Source organism: Semicossyphus pulcher, unplaced genomic scaffold (assembly GCF_022749685.1).
Source record: "Semicossyphus pulcher isolate SPU_LCO1_2020_fin unplaced genomic scaffold, fSemPul1.0.p SCAF_11, whole genome shotgun sequence".
NCBI classification, from domain to species: domain Eukaryota; kingdom Metazoa; phylum Chordata; class Actinopteri; order Labriformes; family Labridae; genus Semicossyphus; species Semicossyphus pulcher.
In genome coordinates, this window is record NW_027211615.1 from 29,815,958 (window position 1) to 29,839,217 (window position 23,260).

The 23,260-nt window shown below is 47.6% G+C and overlaps 1 protein-coding gene across 3 annotated transcripts in view; it reads left to right on the forward strand.

The window, feature by feature from the left end:
- The window catches only part of adgrg6 (adhesion G protein-coupled receptor G6), a 77,485-nt gene that overhangs the window by 12,170 nt on the left and 42,055 nt on the right, over positions 1-23,260 (forward strand). For all 3 annotated transcript variants that reach the window (XM_069657418.1, XM_069657419.1, XM_069657420.1), the window contains exons 3-6: positions 11,038-11,385; positions 13,099-13,238; positions 13,392-13,671; positions 14,263-14,436. In XM_069657418.1, the coding sequence (XP_069513519.1) occupies positions 11,038-11,385; positions 13,099-13,238; positions 13,392-13,671; positions 14,263-14,436 (942 nt within the window). The remainder of the gene's footprint in view (positions 1-11,037; positions 11,386-13,098; positions 13,239-13,391; positions 13,672-14,262; positions 14,437-23,260) is intronic.

The window sequence follows — 23,260 nt, forward strand, 5'->3', positions numbered from 1 at the left end:
GAGAGGGAGGGGGGGGGGGGAGAGGGAGAGAGAGGGAGAGGCGTGGAGAGAGAGGGAGAGAGAGGGGGGGGGGGAGAGGGAGAGAGGGGGGGGAGAGGGAGGGAGAGAGAGAGGGGGGGGAGAGAGGGAGAGAGAGAGGGGGGGAGAGAGAGGGAGAGGCGTGGAGAGAGAGGGAGAGAGGGGGGGGAGAGAGGGAGAGAGGGGGGGGAGAGGGAGGGAGAGAGAGGGGGAGAGGGGGGGGGAGAGGGAGAGAGAGAGGGGGGGAGAGAGAGGGAGAGAGAGAGGGAGGGGGGGGAGAGGGAGAGAGAGAGGGGGGGGAGAGAGGGAGAGAGAGAGGGGGGGAGAGAGAGGGAGAGAGAGAGAGAGGGGGGGAGAGAGAGGGGGAGAGAGGGGGAGAGGGGGGGGAGAGGGAGAGAGAGAGGGGGGGAGAGAGAGGGAGAGAGAGAGGGAGGGGGGGGAGAGGGAGAGAGAGAGGGGGGGGAGAGGGAGAGAGAGAGGGGGGGAGAGAGGGAGAGAGAGAGGGGGGGAGAGAGAGGGAGAGAGAGAGAGAGGGGGGAGAGGGAGAGAGGGGGGGGGAGAGGGAGGGGGGGAGAGAGGGAGGGAGGGAGAGAGAGAGGGGGAGAGAGAGAGAGCGGCGTGGAGAGAGAGGGAGAGAGAGAGAGAGGGGGGAGAGAGGGAGGGAGGGAGAGAGAGAGATGGGAGAGAGAGGGAGAGGGGGGGAGAGAGGGAGAGGCGTGGAGAGAGGGGGGGAGAGAGAGAGGGGGGGAGAGAGGGAGAGAGGGGGGGAGAGAGAGGGAGAGGCGTGGAGAGAGGGGGAGAGAGAGGGAGAGGCGTGGAGAGAGGGGGAGAGAGAGAGAGAGGGGGGAGAGGGAGAGAGGGGGGGGGGAGAGAGGGGGAGAGAGAGAGAGGGAGAGAGCGGCGTGGAGAGAGAGGGAGGGAGAGAGAGAGAGAGGGGGAGAGAGAGAGAGGGAGAGAGCGGCGTGGAGAGAGAGGGAGGGAGAGAGAGAGAGAGGGGGAGAGAGAGGGAGAGAGAGAGAGGGAGAGAGAGAGGGGGGGGGAGAGGGAGGTAGAGAGAGAGAGAGGGGGAGGGAGAGAGAGGGAGGGGGGAGAGAGAGATGGTAGGAAAACAGAGTGTGTGTGTGTGTGTGTGTGTGTGCGTGCGTGTGTGTGTGTGTGCGTTTAATGTATTTTCCATACCCTACCAGCAGCCTCAGGCCAAACCAAGCGGTTCACACACACTCATAAAGTTCCCAGCAGAACAAAACCACAGCACACACACACACAACCCGTGTAAGTGTGTGTGTGTGTGTGTGTGTGTGTGTGTGTGTGTGTGTGTGTTGCTGACCAGTAGATAAACTGCAGGTTTACAGTGTAACAGCAGTGTGAGCAGTACACGGTCGCTCTCACACACTCTGACTTTGATGGTTTCTTTCACTGGTTCTGACCCGATGTGTTACAGCGTAAATGTTCACGATAAAAAAAACATTAAAAACAACAAACTCACACAAAACCACAAACAAACAGACTGAGGCAGCAGCTGCTGTGTCCTGTGAGCTTAAATCAGTGTTTTTCTGAATGGAGTCTGGTGTGTCTGCAGAGAGCGATGTAACGTCTGTCTGTGGTTAAAACAATCATCTTCCTCTGTAACTAAAAGGTCTATCTCTGTAGGGATCCTTTCTGTCATGTTGTCACACACTTAGAATAACAATCTGAGCCTGTCAGTGGAAACAACAAGAACTTTTAGTGGACGACCTTTGACCCATCAAGGATTATGTTGCAGCCATCACAGCCTGCAGGATGAACACATCCACACACTGTACCTTTAAGTCCTTCACTGATTCGTCCACATGAATCTCCAGCTGGATGTTCGTGTTGTTCGCTGATTAGTCGTAATTGATTCTCCTGTTTCGTCTGTTGGTAGAAACATCATCTGTTGACAAAGGAAGCTAATTAATCCTGATTAAAGTGATTGCATTCAGACGTTACCACATGTGGTTTTAATGACGTGCTCGGTGCAGCGTGAGAATCTAACATGCAGATATGCTGCTGCAGACATCCTGCTGTGATGGATGCAAAGAGTGTGAAATATGAATCACAGTAAAAAGAAAGGAATGCGTGAGGAGATGGTTAACTGAGCTCTGATCGGTGCTGATACGTGGCCGCTTTGGACTCGAGGTTCTTTCATGTCGATGAAGCTGAAGAGTTCATGGACTGAAGGTGTGATGAAGAGAGAGGCAGGTGGATGTTTCAGGTGTTTATACACAGATTGATGTCGATGTGAACACACACAGAGAGAGAGAGAGAGAGAGAGAGAGAGAGAGAGAGAGAGATCTGTCAACAGCTGATGATTACAATCACGTCTGCGGCGCCAAGTGACATTTCATTTCATAATGCAATCACCAAAACTGTCCCATGAGGCCCGCCCTCTGAGGGGGGGGGTTGCACATACTTGGTTACATTTCAGGGCGTGTGCTGGTGAGGAGGACGAGACAGATTTGCTCAGCTGTCCTCCCCTCTCTCCTCTTCTTCTCATCACTTCTCTGTTTCCTTCTCTTCCTTCGTCATCGTCTCTTCTTCTTTCGCCCGAAACAAAGGAGACGCGATCTGTTCATAAGTGAGCTGCTCAACCTTCAGCACTCGGTCTTCTTCTGTGCTCCTCTCTCTGGTCATCTCTGCCTTTCACCCCCTCTCCTCCTCCCCCCTCGGATGCCACTCTCAATTATCTCCTAGTGAAAGACATGAGGAGGAGGAGGAGGAGGAGGAGGAGTAAGAACACCTGTGAGAGTGAGTCAGCGCTCACCTGCAGAGAGAGAGAGAGAGAGAGCGGATCCTCCCTGTGGACTCACCTTGTTATAACTCTAACTGATCCAGCTCAGGTTCTGTCCAGGTGCATTATGATGAAGAATACCTGCAGTGCTTCTGTCTGTGTGTAACATCGAGATCACACAAGCAGCCAAAACCAGGAGGACCAGACGTGGACCGATGGGACTCTTTGCTCCGCGACATCAAACTTAAGTTTAAACCTGAGAAAGTGTCACTCGAAGGTCGTCTGCAGATTCTTGTCATTTGTGATTCGTGCAGGATTAATATGTGCGACGTTAAAGCCTATAAGCACTGACTTCTCCTGACGTCCTGACGCGGCTACAGAAATGATCAAACCAAACCCCATTCAAAAAACAAGTGTTTTAACAGTGTTGTTCTTGTCGTCATGCAGACAGACCTGACAAAGCAGAGTTCAGCCTGTTTACAACCCTGCCTCCTGATGTAGTTCTCTCAGCATCCTCTCAGCCTGTTTATTGTCATTAAATCTCAGTAACATCTGTTTGTTGTGGCTTCATAGCGCTGTAGTGAGACAGATCTCAGCCCACGTGTGACTTGCTAGATACAGTGAAACTGCCACTCAGCGGAGACAGACGGACAGGCGCTCCACAGCTGAAACAGAACGCCGGTAGTTGGTGTCCATCAGAGAAATCCTGGTACTGATCCGAGCTAACAGCTCATCACACTGGGCTCTGGTCAGCCTGAAGGAGCTGGAAGCAGCAGGAGAGTTCATCAGACACAGCTCAGGAGGAGGAGGGAGGTTAACCAGCTGAGTGACTCTGGATAACGATAAGAATCCAGTCATGACAGCGTTTAGTTTGTTAAAACTATGTGTGAAACAGAAGGCAGAATATTTCCTCTCTGTTTGAATCTGTCTCTGTTTGATCTGCTCTCTGTTTGATCTGCTCTCTGTAAGGACTCGATGGAGGCATTCAGCTCTGAAGTCGCTCAACAAAAACAGTTTCAGCTTGAAAAAAAAAGAGTAAGAAAGATATTCTATTTGACTTCAACAAGCACAGGAGGCGGCTGCAGGTGTTCAGAGTGTGTGGATTAAACTGTGTTTACTCGGTATGAAGGCAGGAAAGAAAGCAAAGGGAGGGATGAAGAAAGAACGCATTGGAGGGATGCAACAAAGGGCAGAAGGAGAGAGAGGAATGAACGAAGGAGGAGAGGAATGCGAGTGAAAGAATGTGAGAGAAACGTTAGAAAGGACACAGAGGTGGAAGGAGAGAAGGGCAGGTTGATGGAAGCCGACTAATCTGCAGGATTAGAGTCTGAAAAAGAGGGACGGAGGCTGACGAGGTCTTTTTAGTGAGTGTGCTCTGCTGAAGAACCGAGCCTATCAGCTGAAGTATCACTGATCCTCCTGAGAGATGTCAGCCGCTCCCTGATATCTGTTTCTGATATGATGTGAAGGAGGACGGTACTTTAATGAATCCTTCTTGTTTGTCGACATGTCTCTGTCAGGCTCAGAACAAGGTTTGTTAACGTCTGGCTAAAGACTGATTTGACCTTTGCCCTCTGACTAAATGTTGCATCTTACTGTGTTTCTGTCGTTGGCTAAGTGATTATTATAGAATCAAAGAAAAATCCCTTCAGACCAGGAGCGTCCTGATATTATTGGAAGCAGACGGGTCTTCAGAAGCACTCGAGCTTTAGAGCGATCTTCATGTCGGGCAGCTCGATGTGTTTGTATTTCTGTCGCTACTTTCTGTCTTCCGTCAGACTGAAGGAGACACCTCATGAGCAGGTAATGAACTGTAAGGAGCGGATACTGGCAGAGTCAGGACCGGATCTGCTCTGGATCCAGATCCTTGTCTGTTCTGGATCCGTCCGACCATGCCAATCGACTCCAGTCTGATCCCGTTTGGTGGATCTGCTCCTGAGCTCATGATACCCGGGGACGGTCTGCTGGGTCTCCCAAACACGCAGACAGAACTCTTCCAGCTCTTGAGATTAGTAGGACGCTGTGAGTCTCACGGTATGTTATCAACCGCTTAACCTGGTGCTTGTTCCGTTCTCTTTAGACGAGTCGAAGCGCCCAGGTCAGATACAACCGAGAACTTCCTGTTACGTTACATAACAATGCTAACTAACTGAATCTCCACCACGCTGCAACATGCAAGCTTTCAATCTGCTCGGAGAGAGTGAAACCTAAACTTTCTTCACCTCCTTCTTCTTTCAGAGAGACTCTTAAACACATCCAGCCTCGTCTCTCACTTCAGCCGGTGAACAAAGAGCCTTTGTGTCCGTCTCTGTCACACAGCAGACGAACAGAGGTTTGGGTTGTCGTCTGTCGTGCCTCTGACAGAGACGTGTGCCCACACCGAGGTTCTGGTGAGGCCCGCTTCCAAAGTTCTGAGTGGGAAACAATCATCAGCGTTTTCAGCCTCAGCAGCCGCTGGCTCATCCCAAAGTGTCATCACTCACTTCTCTCGTTCCCCCAGCTGTCCTCTTCAGTAGAGCTGCACACAGACTGAACGGACCAGCAGACGGCGGCCATATTTGGTCATGGTGGCATTCTCCCAGTGAGCAGCAGAGATACAGGACTCAGCCGTCCATTATAAGACTGTGAACCTCAGATAACTGCACTTTGTACAAACACTGACGGGTGGACAAACCTGTCTGTTTCCCTAACTGTCGATCACCTGACACAAACTTCTCCACAGCCTCATCATAGAAGTCCAATCTCATTTTCAGACATAATAAAAAGTTTTGGTTCAGACGCTTTAGAGGATGTGAGAATCAGAGCACTCGCCTGTGGCAGGAGTGTGAGAGGAAGCTGAGGAGAAAATCTGGCTGTTGATGGTCGTCTAAGTCTGAACGCCTTGTTTGCATGTGGATTCAGAGAGGCGGTTCTCAGCATGAAGCTTGCAGGTGTTGTTGTGTTGTGTTGAGTTTCATCTACAGTTTGGGCGCTGTTTTCCAGTTCAAGCACATGACAGGGTAGTTACCCTCCGATGCCGAGTGCTTTTCTCCCCCATAAAGTTTGTTTCCTTTCAGTTTGTTTGCGGGATGGTATCCAACACAGTCTGCTGTTTATCTGAACTTATAAAGTCGCAATGGACCAACGGCCCTTTAGCCAGCGTTCATCCCGGACCAGGACGTCCTCTTCCATGTGCTGCATTGTTTACAGTCTGAGTAGAAACTTGAGTTAGAGATACGACCTGTCAGCTGCACATGCATGCAGGATGGTAGCTGGGATCATGGCGCTGCCTTCCCTTCATTTACTCTCCCTTGAACCGTCTTTCCTGCATGCAACCTGAGCATGCTGTGTGATGCTAGGACACTAATGACACCAAGCATGTGGTCCCTCGCTCTCTGACTCTGCATCTGTAGTCGAGGCTGTAAATAGAGACCAGGTGTTTTCAAGCCCTGAGGCAGCTTAATGCACCTCTCCCTCCCAGTTCAGTCAGCGGCCCAACGCTTCCAAATATGACTCTGTAGGAACGCATGGAGCGTCAGTTTGTCATGTGCAGGGCTCTGCGGTCGAGTGGGTAATAACTGATGTGCAATGTCCTGTTAGACTTTCAAAATAAAGCTTTCTGAGAAACATTTAACATTTAGTACGTTTTGGATGAGAACACTTAGGACACAATATTACTGATCAGGTTGTTAACACTGGTTGTTAACGATCGCTGTTTGGTTTGGATTACGCCTGGATCCCAAAGGATCAGTGTCCGGCGCGGTCCGTATGCGCCGTGGTTCTGGTCCGTCAGACAGCGTGAGCCCTCGCCCACAGGAAGCGTGTCTGATCTGCAGCGCAGCGCTGGCCCAAGCAGCTGGATTCGCAAGATTACAAGATCGCGGGAGAATTGCGAAATCACGCGATAACATCAAAGTCAGCAGAGCAACACACAAACAACAGTTCAGTTTGCACCTCCGAGGTTGATCATCGGCTCATCTGGAGATCATTCAGTGATTTCTGTGCTTCTACCATGGCTGAGGACACGACTTCATTAAAAGTGTTCTTTTCTCGAGATCTCAGTGTGTTGATCTGAAAATAAACAGAAAAAAAACAGGAGTCTGTCCCGGTCTGCGCATGGTGTTTTATTTTGAAATAACCGGATGCTGTATGCTGTTTTCGTGTGGGACTTCCTGTTTGGAACGATCTGCTCTGTTCAGCTTGACGCGTGTTTGAAGCGGCCTCCGTCAGAAATAGACCCGGCACGTATCTTTAGTGGAGCAGAGCGGAGAGACGTTTCTGGGACACGCCGGAGACGGACCGCGGCGCGTGCTGTGGAATCACGAGCATTGGCTTTAGCGGCGCGTGCTGTGGAATCACGAGCATTGGCACACACACACAGGTCGCGGCGCACACGGAACGCGCCGGAGACGGATCCTGTGGGATCGAGGGGTTAGGCACCAAAACGACTGAGTGATGTTTACATGTTGACATTGTTTACAGAAAACATAGTTTGTACATACGTGTGTATGTAAACAAACTGTGCAAAGTTGAGAGAGACGGGACAAAGCAGCCCTCTGTAGACACACACACACACACACACACACTCTGAGTGCTGCTCATTAGGAGCCCGTTGACGTGTTTCACACATTAAATGAATGTTGATAATTAACGCGACATGTTGTTTGTGTGGAGTTGGTGGTGTCACAGGAGCTCGGAGGTGTCACACACACACACACACACACACACACACACGCTTATAAAACAGCAGGCCATCCAGCAGCCTGCGCCCAACCTGATCTCACCTCTCACTTCTTACAAAACAGCCGTGCACACACACTAAAACACACAAATACATGCTAACAACACACACACACACACACACACACACACACACACACACACACACAGTGAGGTGTGAAAAGTCCTCTGAGCTCAGTAGTTACTTTGTGTTTGCAGTGAGAGGTCGCACAAAGTTTTATTAACACAAACACAAACAGCGCAGCGATGATGTCATCCCGTGCACATACTGGAGACGTCTGTTGAGCCTAACAGCTAGAAGGTTCCTGGTTTGATTCCCGGTTCAGACGTAGTGGGTCTTTCTGTGTGGAGTCTGCATGTTCTCCCCGTGTGTGTGTGGGTTCCCTCCGGGTACTCCGGCTTCCTCCCACAGTCCAAACACATGCTTGTTAGGTTTCCTAGTGACTCTAACCTGCCCGTAGGTGTGAGCGCGTCCTTTACGCGTGAGCGTGTGCGTGTGCGTGTGCGTGTGCGTGTCTCTGTGAGCCCGCCCTGTGGTTGCTCTCTTCTTCATGTTTCATGGGGTCGTCCTGCTCTTACTGTAATCTGAACTCTGTCATTTCATTATCATCACAGTCATATTTACATCAGAGGACTTCCTCCCTCTCTCTCTCTCTCACACTCACACACACACACACACACACACACACACACACACACACACACACACATACACACATACACATACACATACACACACACACACACACACACACACACATACACACACACACACACACACACACACACACACACACACACAGTCAGTCTCTCTCCTGGGGAGTGAAGACTTCTCTTGGTCTACCCCTCCATCTGTCCTGATCCACTGATTTCATTCAGCCTGTGAATCAGTGCAGGTAGCTTTGTTTCCGACCGTGTGTGTGTGTGTGTGTGTGTGTGTGTGTGTGTGTGTGTGTGTGTGCGTGTATGTGCGTGTGTGTGTGTGTGTGTGTGTGCGTGTGTGTGTCTGCTTCCACCTCTTCCATTAGTGAAATAAAAAGTAGTTCAGTGCTTCTTGATGTTGTGCGCAGATGATGCTGAAATGTCCTGCTGAGCACCTTCAGCTGAGTAACAAACACACACATTTCTGGTGCACCGCTCACACTTACTGATGATTTGTATATAAAACAACTTCGAACAACTTTGTTTCCCCGTTTTTTATTCTCGATGTAATCTTTAGTCCGTTGTTCATGTGAGTTGCAGAAAGCTCTTTAAAAAGAGTACAAATATTTCCTAAAGCTGCTTCGAAGTTAAAACGGAGAGCTTCACTTCGGAGCTGCGCAGCCTGTCGGTGAAATGTGGGGCAAAGTGCACGAATATGAACTTCTGCAGCAGTTTCCTTTAAATGTTCCCACGAGCCTCTGCAGTGAAGCTCTGAATGTGAAGTGGAAAAATGTCAGCTCTTCACAGATAGGAAAGGGTTAACACACACACACACACACACACACACACACACACACACGTTCTGGTGTTTGTGACGTTGGCAGTGCGTTGGCTGTGGTTTTGGCTGCGGTGAAGGCCGAGTCTGAGATCAACGGAGGCCATTGTTACCCCGAGCGAGAGAACCCGACCATTCTTTCCACTTTCCATTTCAGCTCGTCTCTTATTATTTTTCAAATGTGCGATGTTGTACGTGTCGAGTGAAACATCATAAATAAACTCCATCAGCAGGATTCAGTTACTCTCTCTGACAGAAGAACATACTGTGTTTCATGTAAGAGATGCTGTGTGGTTTGAGGAGTCGACAAGGCTCTGCGTGCGTCTCTTTTTATTCATCGACTCAGCGTGGGACAACCGTTAGTCCCAGCAGAGGACATACAATGAACATTTAAAGGCTCATTCTGGTATTTTTAACCCTGAGCCCTAGTTTAAAATATTTTGGTGTTTAAATTATGTGCAAACAGTGTGTGAGTGTCTCCAGTAGATGTGTTCATCCTGCAGCAGTGAAACAGGCTGTAATGGCTGCAACATAATCCTTGGGTGGGTCAAAGGTCGTCCACTAAAAGTTCTTGTTGTTTCCACTGACAGGCTCAGATTGTTATTCTAAGTGTGTGACAACATGACAGAAAGGATCCCTACAGAGATAGACCTTTTTGTTACAGAGGAAGATGATTGTTTTAACCACACACAGACGTTACATCGCTCTCTGCAGACACACCAGACTCCATTCAGAAAAACACTGATTTTACCTCACAGAGCCACGGAGCTGCTGCTCTACCGCTGCTTTGATTTGCAGCTTTTAATGTTTTTGTTTCTTACACTTTTATTGTTTTGGATCAAAACTAAGCATTAAAACCATAAAAGTCACACAATGATACACAAAAACTCATTGATCAAATCAGCAATAAACAATCAAGAATCAGTATTTTTCTGAATGGAGTCTGGTGTGTGTGCAGAGAGCGACGTAACGTCTGTCTGTGGTTAAAACAATCATCTTCCTCTGTAACAAAAAGGTCTATCTCTGTAGGGATCCTTTCTGTCATGTTGTCACACACTTAGAATAACAATCTGAGCCTGTCAGTGGAAACAACTTTTTGTACCTATTTAACATTTTGACCCCAAAATGCCTTAGAGATCCCTGAATTCCCCTTTAAAGGGACAGTGTGACTCCATGCATACAGTCTGAGGTACAGGGCGCTCTGACTCTGTCAGAACACTCTGTACCTCCTCTACACATCCTGTGGTCTGTCGTTCGCATACACTTAAAATCTTTCCTACTTACATTTGACACCGCTCCAGTTTTTGGAGGATTATAAGAAACAGCTGAATTTGACAAACACAGGACCTCTCACAGGAGGAATGAAAACTGCTTTGAAGTGATTCTTAAAGTCGACACATGTATTTGTTAACAGTCACAGGAGCTGACTGCTCTGTCCTTCCTGATTTAACAAGCCAGATTACCCTGCATGTGCATGGTTTCTAGATGTTCTTTTGTAAAACCTAAACTTGGTAGAAATGTGAATGGGGTTTGGTGTGCACTTTGGGGCAATGCGGATGGAAGTGAACATTTTCAGTCAACTTCTGTCGTTACCAATCAATCTGCCCTCGGGTGACTGATTGATTGATTGATTGATTGATGCTGTCTGGGCTGCTGAACCTTTAGCTAACTGCACGACTCGTCTTGTCTTTGTTCTCTCCTGATTCCTGGAGTGCAATCTCTTTAAAACAACCTGAACTGAACTACTCTCCTTGTGTCCTCTTGTCTTGTCCCCTTAAAACAAGTCTTGGGTCCTTGTAACCTTCTTGAAAACGTTTGTCCTCGTCCTCTTTGTCCCTGAGTCTTTGGTAATCGAGACGGATGCCTCGTTTGTCCTTGAAAGCCACCTCCTTGCCCCCTGGTGTCTAGTGGTAGTAGATCTTTGCCTTCTGTCTCCTACCTCTTTTTATGGGCCCTATCCCCCTGTTTCCTTTTGTCCTGTCCCCTCGTGTCCTTGTCTACTAGCCTCTTGTCCTCAGTTGAGGTTGTCCCGCACTGAAAGTTCCTGATTTTATCCTCCTACCATCACCCTCAGCGCTGGGCTGCAGTACCACGAACTGTAACATGGTTTTGACGGATGCCCAGGGGGAGTTCACGTCGCCCTGCTACCCCCAGAAATACCCCAATTCTCAGGCCTGTAAGTGGACCATGCAGGCCCCCGCCGGCTTCATCATCCAGCTCTCCTTCCTTGACTTTGACCTGGAGGAGGCTCCGGGCTGCATCTACGACCGGCTGGTGGTGAACACGGGAAACACGGACGTTAGGTTCTGCGGCCTGACGGCCAACGGGCTGACGCTGAACTCGACGGGGAACGTGATGGAGCTGTCGTTCACCTCCGACTTCAGCGTGCAGAAGAAGGGGTTCAGTGTTAGCTTCAGACACGGTAGGTTCAGGGTCCTGCTCTGCAAACATGGATAAACTAAAGCAGGCTAACATGCTAATACCACGCCTGCAAATGATCCTTAACTGGTGTGAAAGTAGTTTTAGGATTGGTTTGTTAATCTGACTAATCTGGCTCTGAGTGCTGGTCCAGTGATTCATTATAAGGTGAAGGTGTGTTCATGATGTTAGACCTGCAGTTCCTGCATGTACAAGTGGAGCCCAGCAGATATAGGACAGTGTGATATTGGGCAACATTTCCTGATATTGCCTTTAAATTGGGCATGTTTTACTCGTATATATATTATGGTACTAATTCTGCGATTCCAATCATGCACAAAAAACACACTGCCATTTATTTGTGTGTTTACACCTAGCATTAGCATAGCATTAGCATCGTCCGGGGGGGTCATTTCTGCGGGTCGAGGGGGGTTGTAACGGCTGTTTGAGTTGAACGTGGACCACTGTTGTTTATTTCTGTCCGTTGATGATCTATTTGGACTGCTGGTTCTGTTCTGTAATAATGTAGCTCTAGCTCAAAATACAGAGCCACCATTAACCATTACATGTATAGCTCTTGGAACAAGCTAACGTTGAATGTGTATGCTAACTGCTAACTTTAAGCAAAGCATTTAGTAACTCAGCTTTCAGTGAGCAGTTGAGATGAATCATTTTAGATGCTTCTGCTTCCGTCCCCTGATTCGGAGCCAGAGAGATGTCAGTCATAATGCGACTGGCCACGCCCACATGGTCTTGAGTGGGAATGCACGATATTATCGGCATGTTATCGGTACCTGCAGATTATGGCTTGCTGATATTTTCCGCCGATAAAACAAAACGCCCTAAACGCTCGATGATTCCCTAAAAAGCTTGACGTAATGCTCCGACATTAACTCGGCGTGTGTGTGCGCGCTGCCTGCACAAAGTTCATGTCGATGCTTAAAGAGACTCACAACTTTAATATCTTAGATTCATTTTTACTATTTGAAGCCAAATTTCTAAACGGTTAAATACTGTACGGCAGCACCTTGGCACCTTTATATCAAAAGATCTTATCGCCTGCAGTAAACGTGAATACATGAGTTTAAAAGATGTCCCGTGACGTGTTAGATGTTTAGGTTTTATCTTTATGTGAGGGGATTCTGAGCTGAGATGCGTTACTTAGCGCAGCACTCTGAATGTTTATGAGCTGGTCGTGCAGCTCTTCTGCTGCTAAGGTACCAAAAGAATCCCTTATTTCAGCTTTAGATGGAGTGCACAGCTGCTGCTGGTTTGTACGTGTCACACAGAGAGGAGATCAGCATCTGCTGACGTATGGACCAGCTGAAAGAAGACTCGGCTGTTCTGACAGTGTTTGCTCTGGTTCTGTTGCAGCATCTGTGTGTCTTTCTGCACGTCTGCATGTGTTTAAATGTGCGTGAGTGTTTTTCCATCGCACTCTGGTTATTGTGTTTTTCTGCTGTGTGCCAGCAGCTGCAGCAGAGAGTCGCTCTGCAGGGAGAAGCTCTGACGAGAAGTTTCAATAAGACAAACGCTCTGATTCATTGATACGATTGATGGAGTTCAGGAGTGTCGACTAATTTAAACACTTGTTGGGTTTAATTTGTCTTTATCTTTTGGGAGTGTGGTTGTTTCTCTCCTGTCACGATCAGCTGTCCTGGTTAAATTCTGATTCTTTCCTCTGCTCCTCTCCTCCTCCTCCATCCCTCCTCTCTAGTTGCCGTGGCCCTGAGGAACCAGAAGGTCACCATCACCAGCGGTAACGGTCAGGTCACCAAAGTGGTGGAGACTCTTTCCATACCAACGCTCAGTCACCTGACGCTGTGCTTTGAGCTGGAGCGCAGCAGCCAGAAACAGGTAAACTGCGCGCACAGAGGGGAGATGATGCTGCATCATGGAGTCAATAAAGCCTGCAGAAAGTGTCAATCTAAAAGGAGAATTTGGGGGTTTAAATGACTTGTAGTTTTCTCTGCCTTGACCTCACGACCACTTCTCTGGGCTCCCGAACAGAAAGAGTGGATCTTCACTTACTACGACAGCAGCAACAACGTGGCTCTGAGTCTGGGCTCCGATCAGAGCGACATGAAGATGGTGGTTGACGGTGTGACCTGTTCGATTCACTCCATCCTCCCCTCCTCTGAATTCACCTCCTCCATGAAGCCCTTCTGCGTGCTCTGGACGTCGTCGAACGGCCGGGTGGGGGTCTACTTCAACGGGAACTACTGGGCCAAGACGTGCTCCAGCTCCAGTGGACACTCTGTGCCAGCAGGGGGACACTTCCGCTTAGGAGGTAAGACAGCGTTTATCATTTCACCTTAACTTAAAGTAATCATTATTACAGGATGCTCAGTCTGGAAGTTTTCTTTGCAAAAACTCAGTGAGCATTAAATGAGGACTTGCAGATTTAAAGGCGTCTGGAAAAGTTGATTTAAGCCAGGCTGAATGTGGGTGAAAGTTTCACAAGTTACACATTTGTTTCAACACATTTAAATGAACAGATTTTACTGTAAATCTAATTTAAATGTTGTAAAATTCTGCCTTCACATCCTTGTTGACTTCTTGATGGGTAAAAAGAAATCGACCTCTGAATCTGCTCTTGTGCTCACTGACTTTGAGCGAGGATGACCGAGGTCATTACAGTCGTGGGAATGTAAAAAAGTAAGCTCAGTGTCAGGATGTCTGAGCCTAAGTTAAAGACGTCCCATCCAGTAGCTGCTGAGGTGTTTCAGTCCGGACCAAAGTGTTGCTGTTCCTAAAGCCTCACTGTAAACATGGCTGAAAAACCATCTGAATGGAATAAGCGCTTTAACTTAGTCAGAGCATTGCTGAAAAGATCTACGACATCCTGATGGTAACATGTGATTCCTGTGTCTGTGTTCAGGGCAGCACAGCTTCAATGGGAACATCTACAACCTCCGGCTGTGGGACTACGCCATGTCGGTGCAGCAGCTCCACGCGTTAAGCTGCGACATGGTGGGGAACGTCATCGACTGGGACAACAGCCACTGGACCATCCCGTCCACTCTGGCCCAGACCGACACCACGCTCAGCTGCAGTGAGTACAGAAACTACCAGTCTGACCTCAGATCAGTGCAGGGACCTTTAACTACATGTGTCAGGTTCAGTGTGTCAGGTTGTGTCTAAATGACCAACACATTACAAACAGTGTGTGAGTGTCTCCAGTAGATGTGTTCATCCTGCAGCAGTGAAACAGGCTGTAACGGCTGCAACATAATCCTTGATGGGTCAAAGGTCGTCCACTAGAAGTTCTTGTTGTTTCCACTGACAGGCTCAGGTTGTTATTCTAAGTGTGTGACAACATGACAGAAAGGATCCCTACAGAGATAGACCTTTTTGTTACAGAGGAAGATGATTGTTTTAACCACACAGGCGTTACATCGCTCTCTGCACACACACCAGACTCCATTCATAAAAACACTGATTTAACCTCATAGAACACTCAGTTTGCTGGTCAATAATTGTCACATTAATTAGGGTTTTTTTGTGTTATTGTGTGTGACAAATATGTCATGTTTCATCTAAAGTTACATTAACAAACCAAAGTTGCACAATAACACAAACAAGCCAAGCGATTCAGGCAGGGGTAGACCAGTAACACCCGCTTCCTGCAGGGTTAAATCAGTGTTTTTCTGAATGGAGTCTGGTGTGTGTGCAGAGAGCGATGTGACGTCTGTGTGTGGTTAAAACAATCATCTTCCTCTGTAACAAAAAGGTCTATCTCTGTAGGGATCCTTTCTGTCATGTTGTCACACACTTAGAATAACAATCTGAGCCTGTCAGTGGACGCACTCTACAAAGGAGTACACTGCAGCCTTTATAGCCTATCTTGCAGCAGCCAAACAGGAAACTAGTTCCAACTATATGTACCAAAAAATACAGAGAAAAAATGAGTCCTGTGTTTAAAAGTACCAGAATTCTCCTCCTATGACTCAGTGTGAGAAACCAACAGCTTTTTTTTATTGTTGTTTAATGAGAATCAGAACAAAAGGTCACATAAACACCAGCTTCACATCGATCGTTACCCTGTGAGTTACTGTTGATGTTTAGCAGGAACGTCAGCTCATGAGCTCATAGCAAATAAAAGGTACAAAATATAATAAACAGGTTCTTTTTATTGTTGCCAACCTGAGATGTTATGTAGAATACTGCACGTACACACACACACACACACAAACACACACACACACACACACAGTGTGTATCAGGGTGGATAATTAGAACCAGACTTCAGCTCAGTTCTGCTCAATTCTGACTGCGGCTGCTGAGTTAATAGACTCCAGCATCCAGTTTGGCTGCCAACCAATCATCTCTCTGATTCCTGCTCTGTTCTATAAACCCGTTTAGCTGCTCAAACACACACACACACACACACACACGCACGCACGCACACACACACACACACACACACACACACACACACACAGAAGTACAGATGCACTACTGTGCAACTCGATGAGGAAATCAAATCCTGTTTAATTACTTAGTTTGTATATTGCTGGTTTTTCACTGTTTATCTGTGAATGTAGTCAGACACAAGCTTTGCAAAGGCATCATACACACAAATGAGCACACACACATGCACATGCACAGAGAGAGAGAGAGAGAGAGAGAGAGAGAGAGAAGGCTGCAGGCTCTCTACACACTTAAAAACCCGAAACCGAGTTTACATAATCGACCATTTTCTCACCGTATTTCAGTATTAACCATGAAAACAGTCTGAGAGCACACTGTGTGTGTGTGTGTGTGTGTGTGTGTGTGTGTGTGTGTGTGTATGCGTGTGTGTGTGTGTGTGCGTGTGTGTGTGTGTGTATGCGTGTGTGTGTGTGTGTGTGTGTGTGTGTGTGTGTGTGCGTGCGTGCGTGCGTGCGTGCGTGCGTGCGTGCGTGCGTGCGTGTGTGTGTGTGTGTGTGTGTGTGTGTGTGTGTGCGTGCGTGCGTGCGTGTGTGTGTGTGTGTGTGTGTGTGTGTGTCCACAGAGTAGTGCTGTACCTCTTCTTTAATAAGCTGTAAATGAGCGTGTACCCACAGGAGGTTAGCCACAGTGGTTTCAGGGAAATTCCTGCCAACACTGTACCCACTCTGTGTGTACGTGTGTGTGTGTGCGTGTGTGTGTGTGTGTGTGTGTACGTGTGTACGTGTGTGTGTGTGTGTGTGTGTGTGTGTACGTGTGTACGTGTGTGTGTGTGTGTGTGTGTGCTTTTATGCCTTGGAGAGCTGTGGTGGTTTTTAAGGACATGCAGGATTCTGCACCATGCACGCACACACTCAGTCACATTTACCCAAACCAGTTACTTTGGAAATCCAGCACAACAGGAAGCGGACTGATCTGATCCTGGACGGTAAGACATCATTCTGAGCCGTGGAGCAGAGAGAGCAGAGGTCATTCACAGACACACACATCATTGTGTGATTTTAAACACAGCTTCCACCTTTGTAAGAGGTCAAACACTTCTTCTTCCTCTGCCTTCCTGGTCCTTCCAGCCACCTTGTGCCCGTCTGCCTCCGTGAACGACCCTCAGTGTTGACCCCATGATCAGCTGACAGCCTGAATGACGGATGGCTCGTGTTCTGTGTTTAATGATCTGTTGACGACACGTCGAGCTCGTCTCCTTTGAAGTCGTTGCTGTTTGTTGTCATTGTGTGTGATTAACCACCTCCCATTTTACAGCCATTAATATCTGATCGCTTCGTTGATTGATTGATCTCTAAATGTTGTCATGTGTTCCTGAAGGACCGCCCACATTGTGATGACTAACGTGTGCTTCTCTTCACAGCCTGCTACCCTCATTGCATTCACTTAACTACTGCTGCGCCAACTAGTGGTGAGTGCTGCTAACACCCTGCTAATGTATGTGTATGTGTGTGCGTGTGCATGTGTGCGTGTGCATGTGTGTCCTGCAGGTATGTATACAGTTGCTTGTGCTAACAGAGCTACCATGCATGAAGGAGAATGTGCAGTGGTCTGTTTATAAATGGAAACTTTGACCTGTAAGCGAAACATTTCCTATGAAGTATTAGAAGATGGTTTAACGTATTCTTCAGCTGTGACCTTCGAAACGCTGCATACACTGATGTTCACCTCTTAGAATAAGACTGTTGGGTCCATTAAAACTCACTCTGGCGGCCATGTTGGAGTCCTACTTTCAGCTTTGGACCCTGAGCTTCTGTCCGAATCATCCTCTCAGGTTCGGACGGTTTGATGCAGAGCGAGCCCTCAGCTGTTCCCCTCGTTGCTGCTCGCTGAGTCCGGCGTCAGGCACAGAGTCATCCTGTGCAGTGACTCAGATAAACTCCTCCTGTCAGAGCGCTTCAGGCCGTCCTTCAACACGAGTGGCTCAAAGCTGTGAGACTCTGTAAACAGAACAAGCTGACAGTGTCAGCAGGTGTGACCGGAGCTGCTCGTTGCTCTGCAGGTAGAGAAGGTAACACTGACAGCCTCTGGATCAGCACTGAGACTGTGTGTAATAGGGCTGACGTGGACGCTCCAACACTTCAACCACGTCCACATCAGGACCCAGGTCCCTCCTTTTCTTGTGTTTTTGGGACAGTAATCTGTACGAAGCACACAGCGGTCCTGCCCTGCATGAAGCTCGAATGTTGTTTTAAAGGTTTAGAAAAGGACTTGATGTTCCTTTGTTCTGTGGGAGAAGTGTTTCAGGTGTGTTCTGCTCTGTATGAAAGGCTGACCGCCCAAAGCTTGGTGTGGATCATGAGAGTTGAGTGTATACACACACACATACACACACACACACACACACACACACACACACTCACACACACACTCACACACACACCATAATACGTGAGTTCATTGTGCAGCTACGAGACAACACTCCTCACAGAGTTTCTCTTTCCTGTTCAGTATCAGATGATAAGAGATTAGTGAGTGGTTACAGGTATAAAAATAACTGTATAGAAATAATCCATCCAGTATTAGTTTCACTCTTTTTCATAACCAGATAAAAACTCCTCACAGGAGCTTTACAGCAGCTGTGAGGAACTTTGTGAAATCTGGTGCTCCCTGTGGACAAAGTGTGTAGTCCCATTTAGAGCTGATCCAATCATGCTTTACTTTGAAAAACCAGGACAACAGGAAGCTGCATTAGCTGATCCTGGATGTTTTTAGCAGTTTAACACACAAGTAAATAAATGTCCTATCACAGAGTCCTGTGAGCAGGTCTGTCAGCGGCTGCATGACGGAGAGCTGCAGCTGATTCACAGCTGTGTCGGGCTGCTTCATCACACAGACTCTGCTGAAGAGCTCAGACACTGTTAGAGATGAGAGCGTGGGCTCTCGGATCTTTAGAGGAACTGCTTTACATTCTTTTCTGATCTAAATGTCCTGTACAAATCGTGACTCGCTTGGTTCTCCAGGTGTTCACAGCAGCACTGATTCATGAGTAATAAATACAGATGATGTTGGCTTAATTGATCCCTGAGGAGAAGCGGGCTCATTGCAGCAGCAGGAATCTGACACAGAGGACTCGTTAGCAAACAGAAGTTAATGTATTGACTCAACGTTCACACATTAAAGTGATGGGATGCTACAGCAGTCTGCAGGTTCCTGTGTCGGTGTGTGCAGAAGGTTCACAGGACGGTCACAGACAGGACCTCCACAGTTATCCGCAGCAGGGCGGAGACGTGGCGGCACTTTGGGGACCGTCTGAGTGACATGTTGTGTTTCAGTGTTTACGTGCAGGTTTACAGAGTTTACAGGAAGGATTAGACCTCAGAGGTGAGGTCACATGTGAAGACAGCGCTGTTTGACAGGGAGTGCACACACTCTCTCCATTGTTCATTAATGGAAGGTTTATAGCTGCTCGCTGAGTTTTATATCTCTCTCTGAGCTCGGAGGTTTTCTAGCAGGGTTAGATAAATGTTGCTTTGTGCTGCTCACACGTGTTTCTTTAAAGATCTCAGTGATCAGAATCGCTCTCTGCTGGGCTGTGAGCGAGAGGCACATGGTGGCACGCTGGGGACGATTATACCGGGAGGAAAACAAACGACACGACAGGAAATACATTTATACAAACTCAAGTTTGGCTGTTCATCAGACTGGAGATAAAGAGGGCATGTTGTTTCTGAGTCCTGGGGCAAAACTCCATCCATCCATCATCCATCCATCCATCCATCATCCATCATCCATCATCCATCATCCATCCATCATCCATCCATCCATCCATCCATCCATCCATCATCCATCCATCCATCATCCATCATCCATCATCCATCATCCATCCATCCATCCATCCATCCATCATCCATCCATCCATCATCCATCCATCCATCCATCATCCATCCATCATCCATCCATCCTTCGTGTTGTTTACCCTGTAGAGTTGTTTCCTCTTTACGAGCCTCCTGTACGTCTGAAGCTGTTTGATGTTCCTCTGTGCTCAGTAATGAGGCTGCTGCTGATGGAGCAGAGAGAGAGGGCTGTCGCCAGGCGCCTGCAGAGCGCTGTGTGTGTGTGTGTTATATGTATGTATATGGGTCCATGCTTTATTAGAGTAAACTGGGTTTTACTTCTGTACCTTGTGAGTCTTTACGTGTGTGTGTTTCCTGTGTGAGGTCGTCTTTCATCTCTTATGGACGCCCGAGGGGAAACATGGACTGTCTGTCTTCCAAACCAACCACTGACTTTACTCATTTCTAACTTGATCATTTTAAACTGTTAAAGGTGCAACACCAAGCAACCTAATGAAATTGACCTTCAGCATGTTACAGGATGAGGCTTTAGCAGTTTGTAACAGACGGTTACCTTGTTAGACACACGTCTCGTCTCTCGCTGTGGAAGTTCAGTCAGCTTAAAGGTGATTATTTTATTGTTTTGGGACAAAGTAAACTGGATGGTAAAACATGCGATTACTCTGATTGCTTTGAGTTACAGAACGCGTTAGTGGACATTTAATAAATCAAATAAACTTTTCCTTTTGTCTCCACAGAAACAGAAACTCCCTGAAGCTCTGTTTCTGTTTCTCTCCTCCTTCTTGGCAGGTCGCTGCGTACCTGCAGAAGGTAAACACAGCTGTGTCAGTGCGCATGCGTAGCTAGCTAACTCAGCTAGCGAGCTGTCAGAGAGGACAGCGTTTACTTTGTGTAAATATTCACATGATTCTGAATGTTTGGGTGAAAGGGACGAGAACAACATGACGGTGAAATGTAAGCTGTGTGTGGAGGAGAAGTGCTCGTCAGCTGTGAAGAGCTCGACTTCACATGTGAAGAATCATCTGCAGCTAAACACAGCTCCGCAACAGTGGTGGGACTAAGAGCCTGTGTTGTATTGTTGTCATGGAAACAGCTGTACCTAATACTGTCTGCCTCTGCCCAGTTCACTGTCAGACTGTTAGCATCATAAAGAGCTGTAAAGGTTATACTGCGTCTGTCAGTCCTGTTATCAGGCTGCAGAGTTACAGATTATGGGCCGTAAACGAGGCGAAGCAGAGACGGTAGAGTCGATGCTTCAGCTCATCCATGACCTTTGCAGATCACAAAGAGACAATCCTGCTCCCGCTAACGTCCAAACCTTCACTGAGTGTCAGAAGCAACAAATGGAAACGCTTCATAAACTGCATGTTGGTTAAAGTGTCAGCGATTACTTAACATGAAAAAGTAACTTAATACAACATAAGTATAATAATATAACTGCACCAGCTCCGCTCGCTGTGGATAATAACTATGCTGCTGCAGTAATGACAGAGAACAATGGTCCGACTGCTGGGACACGAGTTAGAGCTCATCAGCTGCTGTCAGCGCGCTGACACGCTGACAAAGAGACACGCTGGCAGGAAATAATGTTCGTACTGAGACTGAAAAGAAAATGTGCCATTACTGTATGTTTACACTCTGACACAACATCACTGCTCTGAGTGATGAGCAAATTGAGCAAAAATACCAGTAAACGCACTGAAACGTGCGCGTCTCTCCTGCACATTTAAACAGCGAGTTTAACTCTGCCACCTGCTGCTGAGTGATTAGATTATTTACAGCTCTTTATTAAATACTTTTCTTTATCTGCCTCCATCCCAGCCAACACTTTGTCCTGTTTTAGAGCTCAGCAGAGCAGCACAAAGCAGCATTCACTCCGTCTAATCACAGCATGCTGCACGGAGGAAGATAACCGAGGAGAGGGGCAGGCCGGAGGGAACACCAGGGGAGGAAGAGGATGGGAGTGAAGGAGATGAAGAGCGGTCTCATGAACATTTATAACAATCAGTAGATGGTATGGAATCACCACGATGGAAATCAGTGCACAGCTTTGACACAATGACCCAGGTCTGTTCCAGTATAAAGGAGACACACTCAGTTTGTATGAGTGTGCTGGTCTCCAGTCAGGACACACACATCTTTACACAGGTCTGTGATGTGTCGGGTGGCAGCACAAAGTCACGCAGTCAAACCATCTACGAGGATCTGAGCGCTTTCATCATTTATGTTTAGATTTCAAATCTTTCAGAGGTCCGTCCACATGTTCGCTTGTTACATAAAGACGGGGCAACAATAACAGTGAATAAAAGACCGACAGCTCGGGAACTAACAAAACGTATTTCTCTTTCCTTGTTTTGTTATCCACATCTTCTGTCGATCATTTGATGAGAGAAGTGAGCGAGTGGAGACGTGTGTTGCTTGGTAACAGTTGCCGCTTTTCGAGTGTTCACGCACATCATGTGACCGGGCGCAGCTACAGCCGGTGTCAGTTCGGCTCGCTGCACTCGGTGTGGATTTGAATGGAGAAGTCGGTCGTAGCTAAGTCGGACGTGAGAAATGAAACCTACCTTCCTACGCCCAGCTGGTGCACTCGGCTCCTGGTCTGTGGGCACCTGTAGACGCAGAGTGCAGGAGGATGTTTGTGTTGCTAGGCAACAAAAGTCCGGTTTCAGTTCAGTTGTGGGTGGAGCAAAAAGTAACCTGTTGTTGATCGTTAATGTTGACTTCTATTTGCTGTGTAACATGAAAGCAGAACTACGTCACTCACAAGTATATCATGCTTCTGTATGTTATTGTGGTTTTATGTTATTTACACCAACCTGGATCAAGAGTTCAGAATTAGCAACAGCAGCAAACAAACTGCTCAGCACATCAGTTTACTGCTCTCTGATGAGGATATGTTTCTAACTTTGTCCTTATTGAATAAAATACATTCAGGTGCTTATCTTGATTATCCTTCAGTCACTACTTTGTGAAACTGCAAGTTTAGTTTGGTTTAGTGAAGTGGTTGTGTTTGGTTGTTGAGTAAAAAGATCTTTGGGCTCAAACAAACCGTCGGGCTGTTATTACCCGAGGTGTGCACTAATAAGTACAAAAGACTGCCAACCCAAGCTACTCCCACAAGTAGTCACAAATTCCATCACCGTTTATTTCACGCAGCACACGGAGGAAAGACACAAAGAGGTCAGGATGTCAGAAGGTCAAAAGAGCTTCGGCCAGGAGAGGAAGGGAGGTACGAAGGAGAGGAGGGAAAGAAGAGGAGACAAAGAACAAGACACGGAGGAAAAAAGAGAGGTGGATCATGACGGGGCACAATCCTCCGCCTTTCTCACCTCGTTTGATCCACATGCCGTCCGCCATCACTGAATTCCTGTGTGTGTGTGTGTGTGTGTGTGTGTGTGTGTGTGTATGTGTGTGTGTGTGTGTGTGTGTGTGTGTGTGTGTGTGCGACTGAACAAAGTCTCTGCTTTCACGGCCTGCCTGTTCTCCCACTCTCTCTGAAGGCCTGTGAATATTCAGTATGTGTGGGCCGGAGCCGGGCGCAGGATTACATTTCAAATGTCCACAGTGCTCGAGGAGCGCAGGGTTTTGGCTGCTGTAGGCGCACAGTTGGTCAGACAGACTGTCCCTGAAATAAAACATCAGGAATCT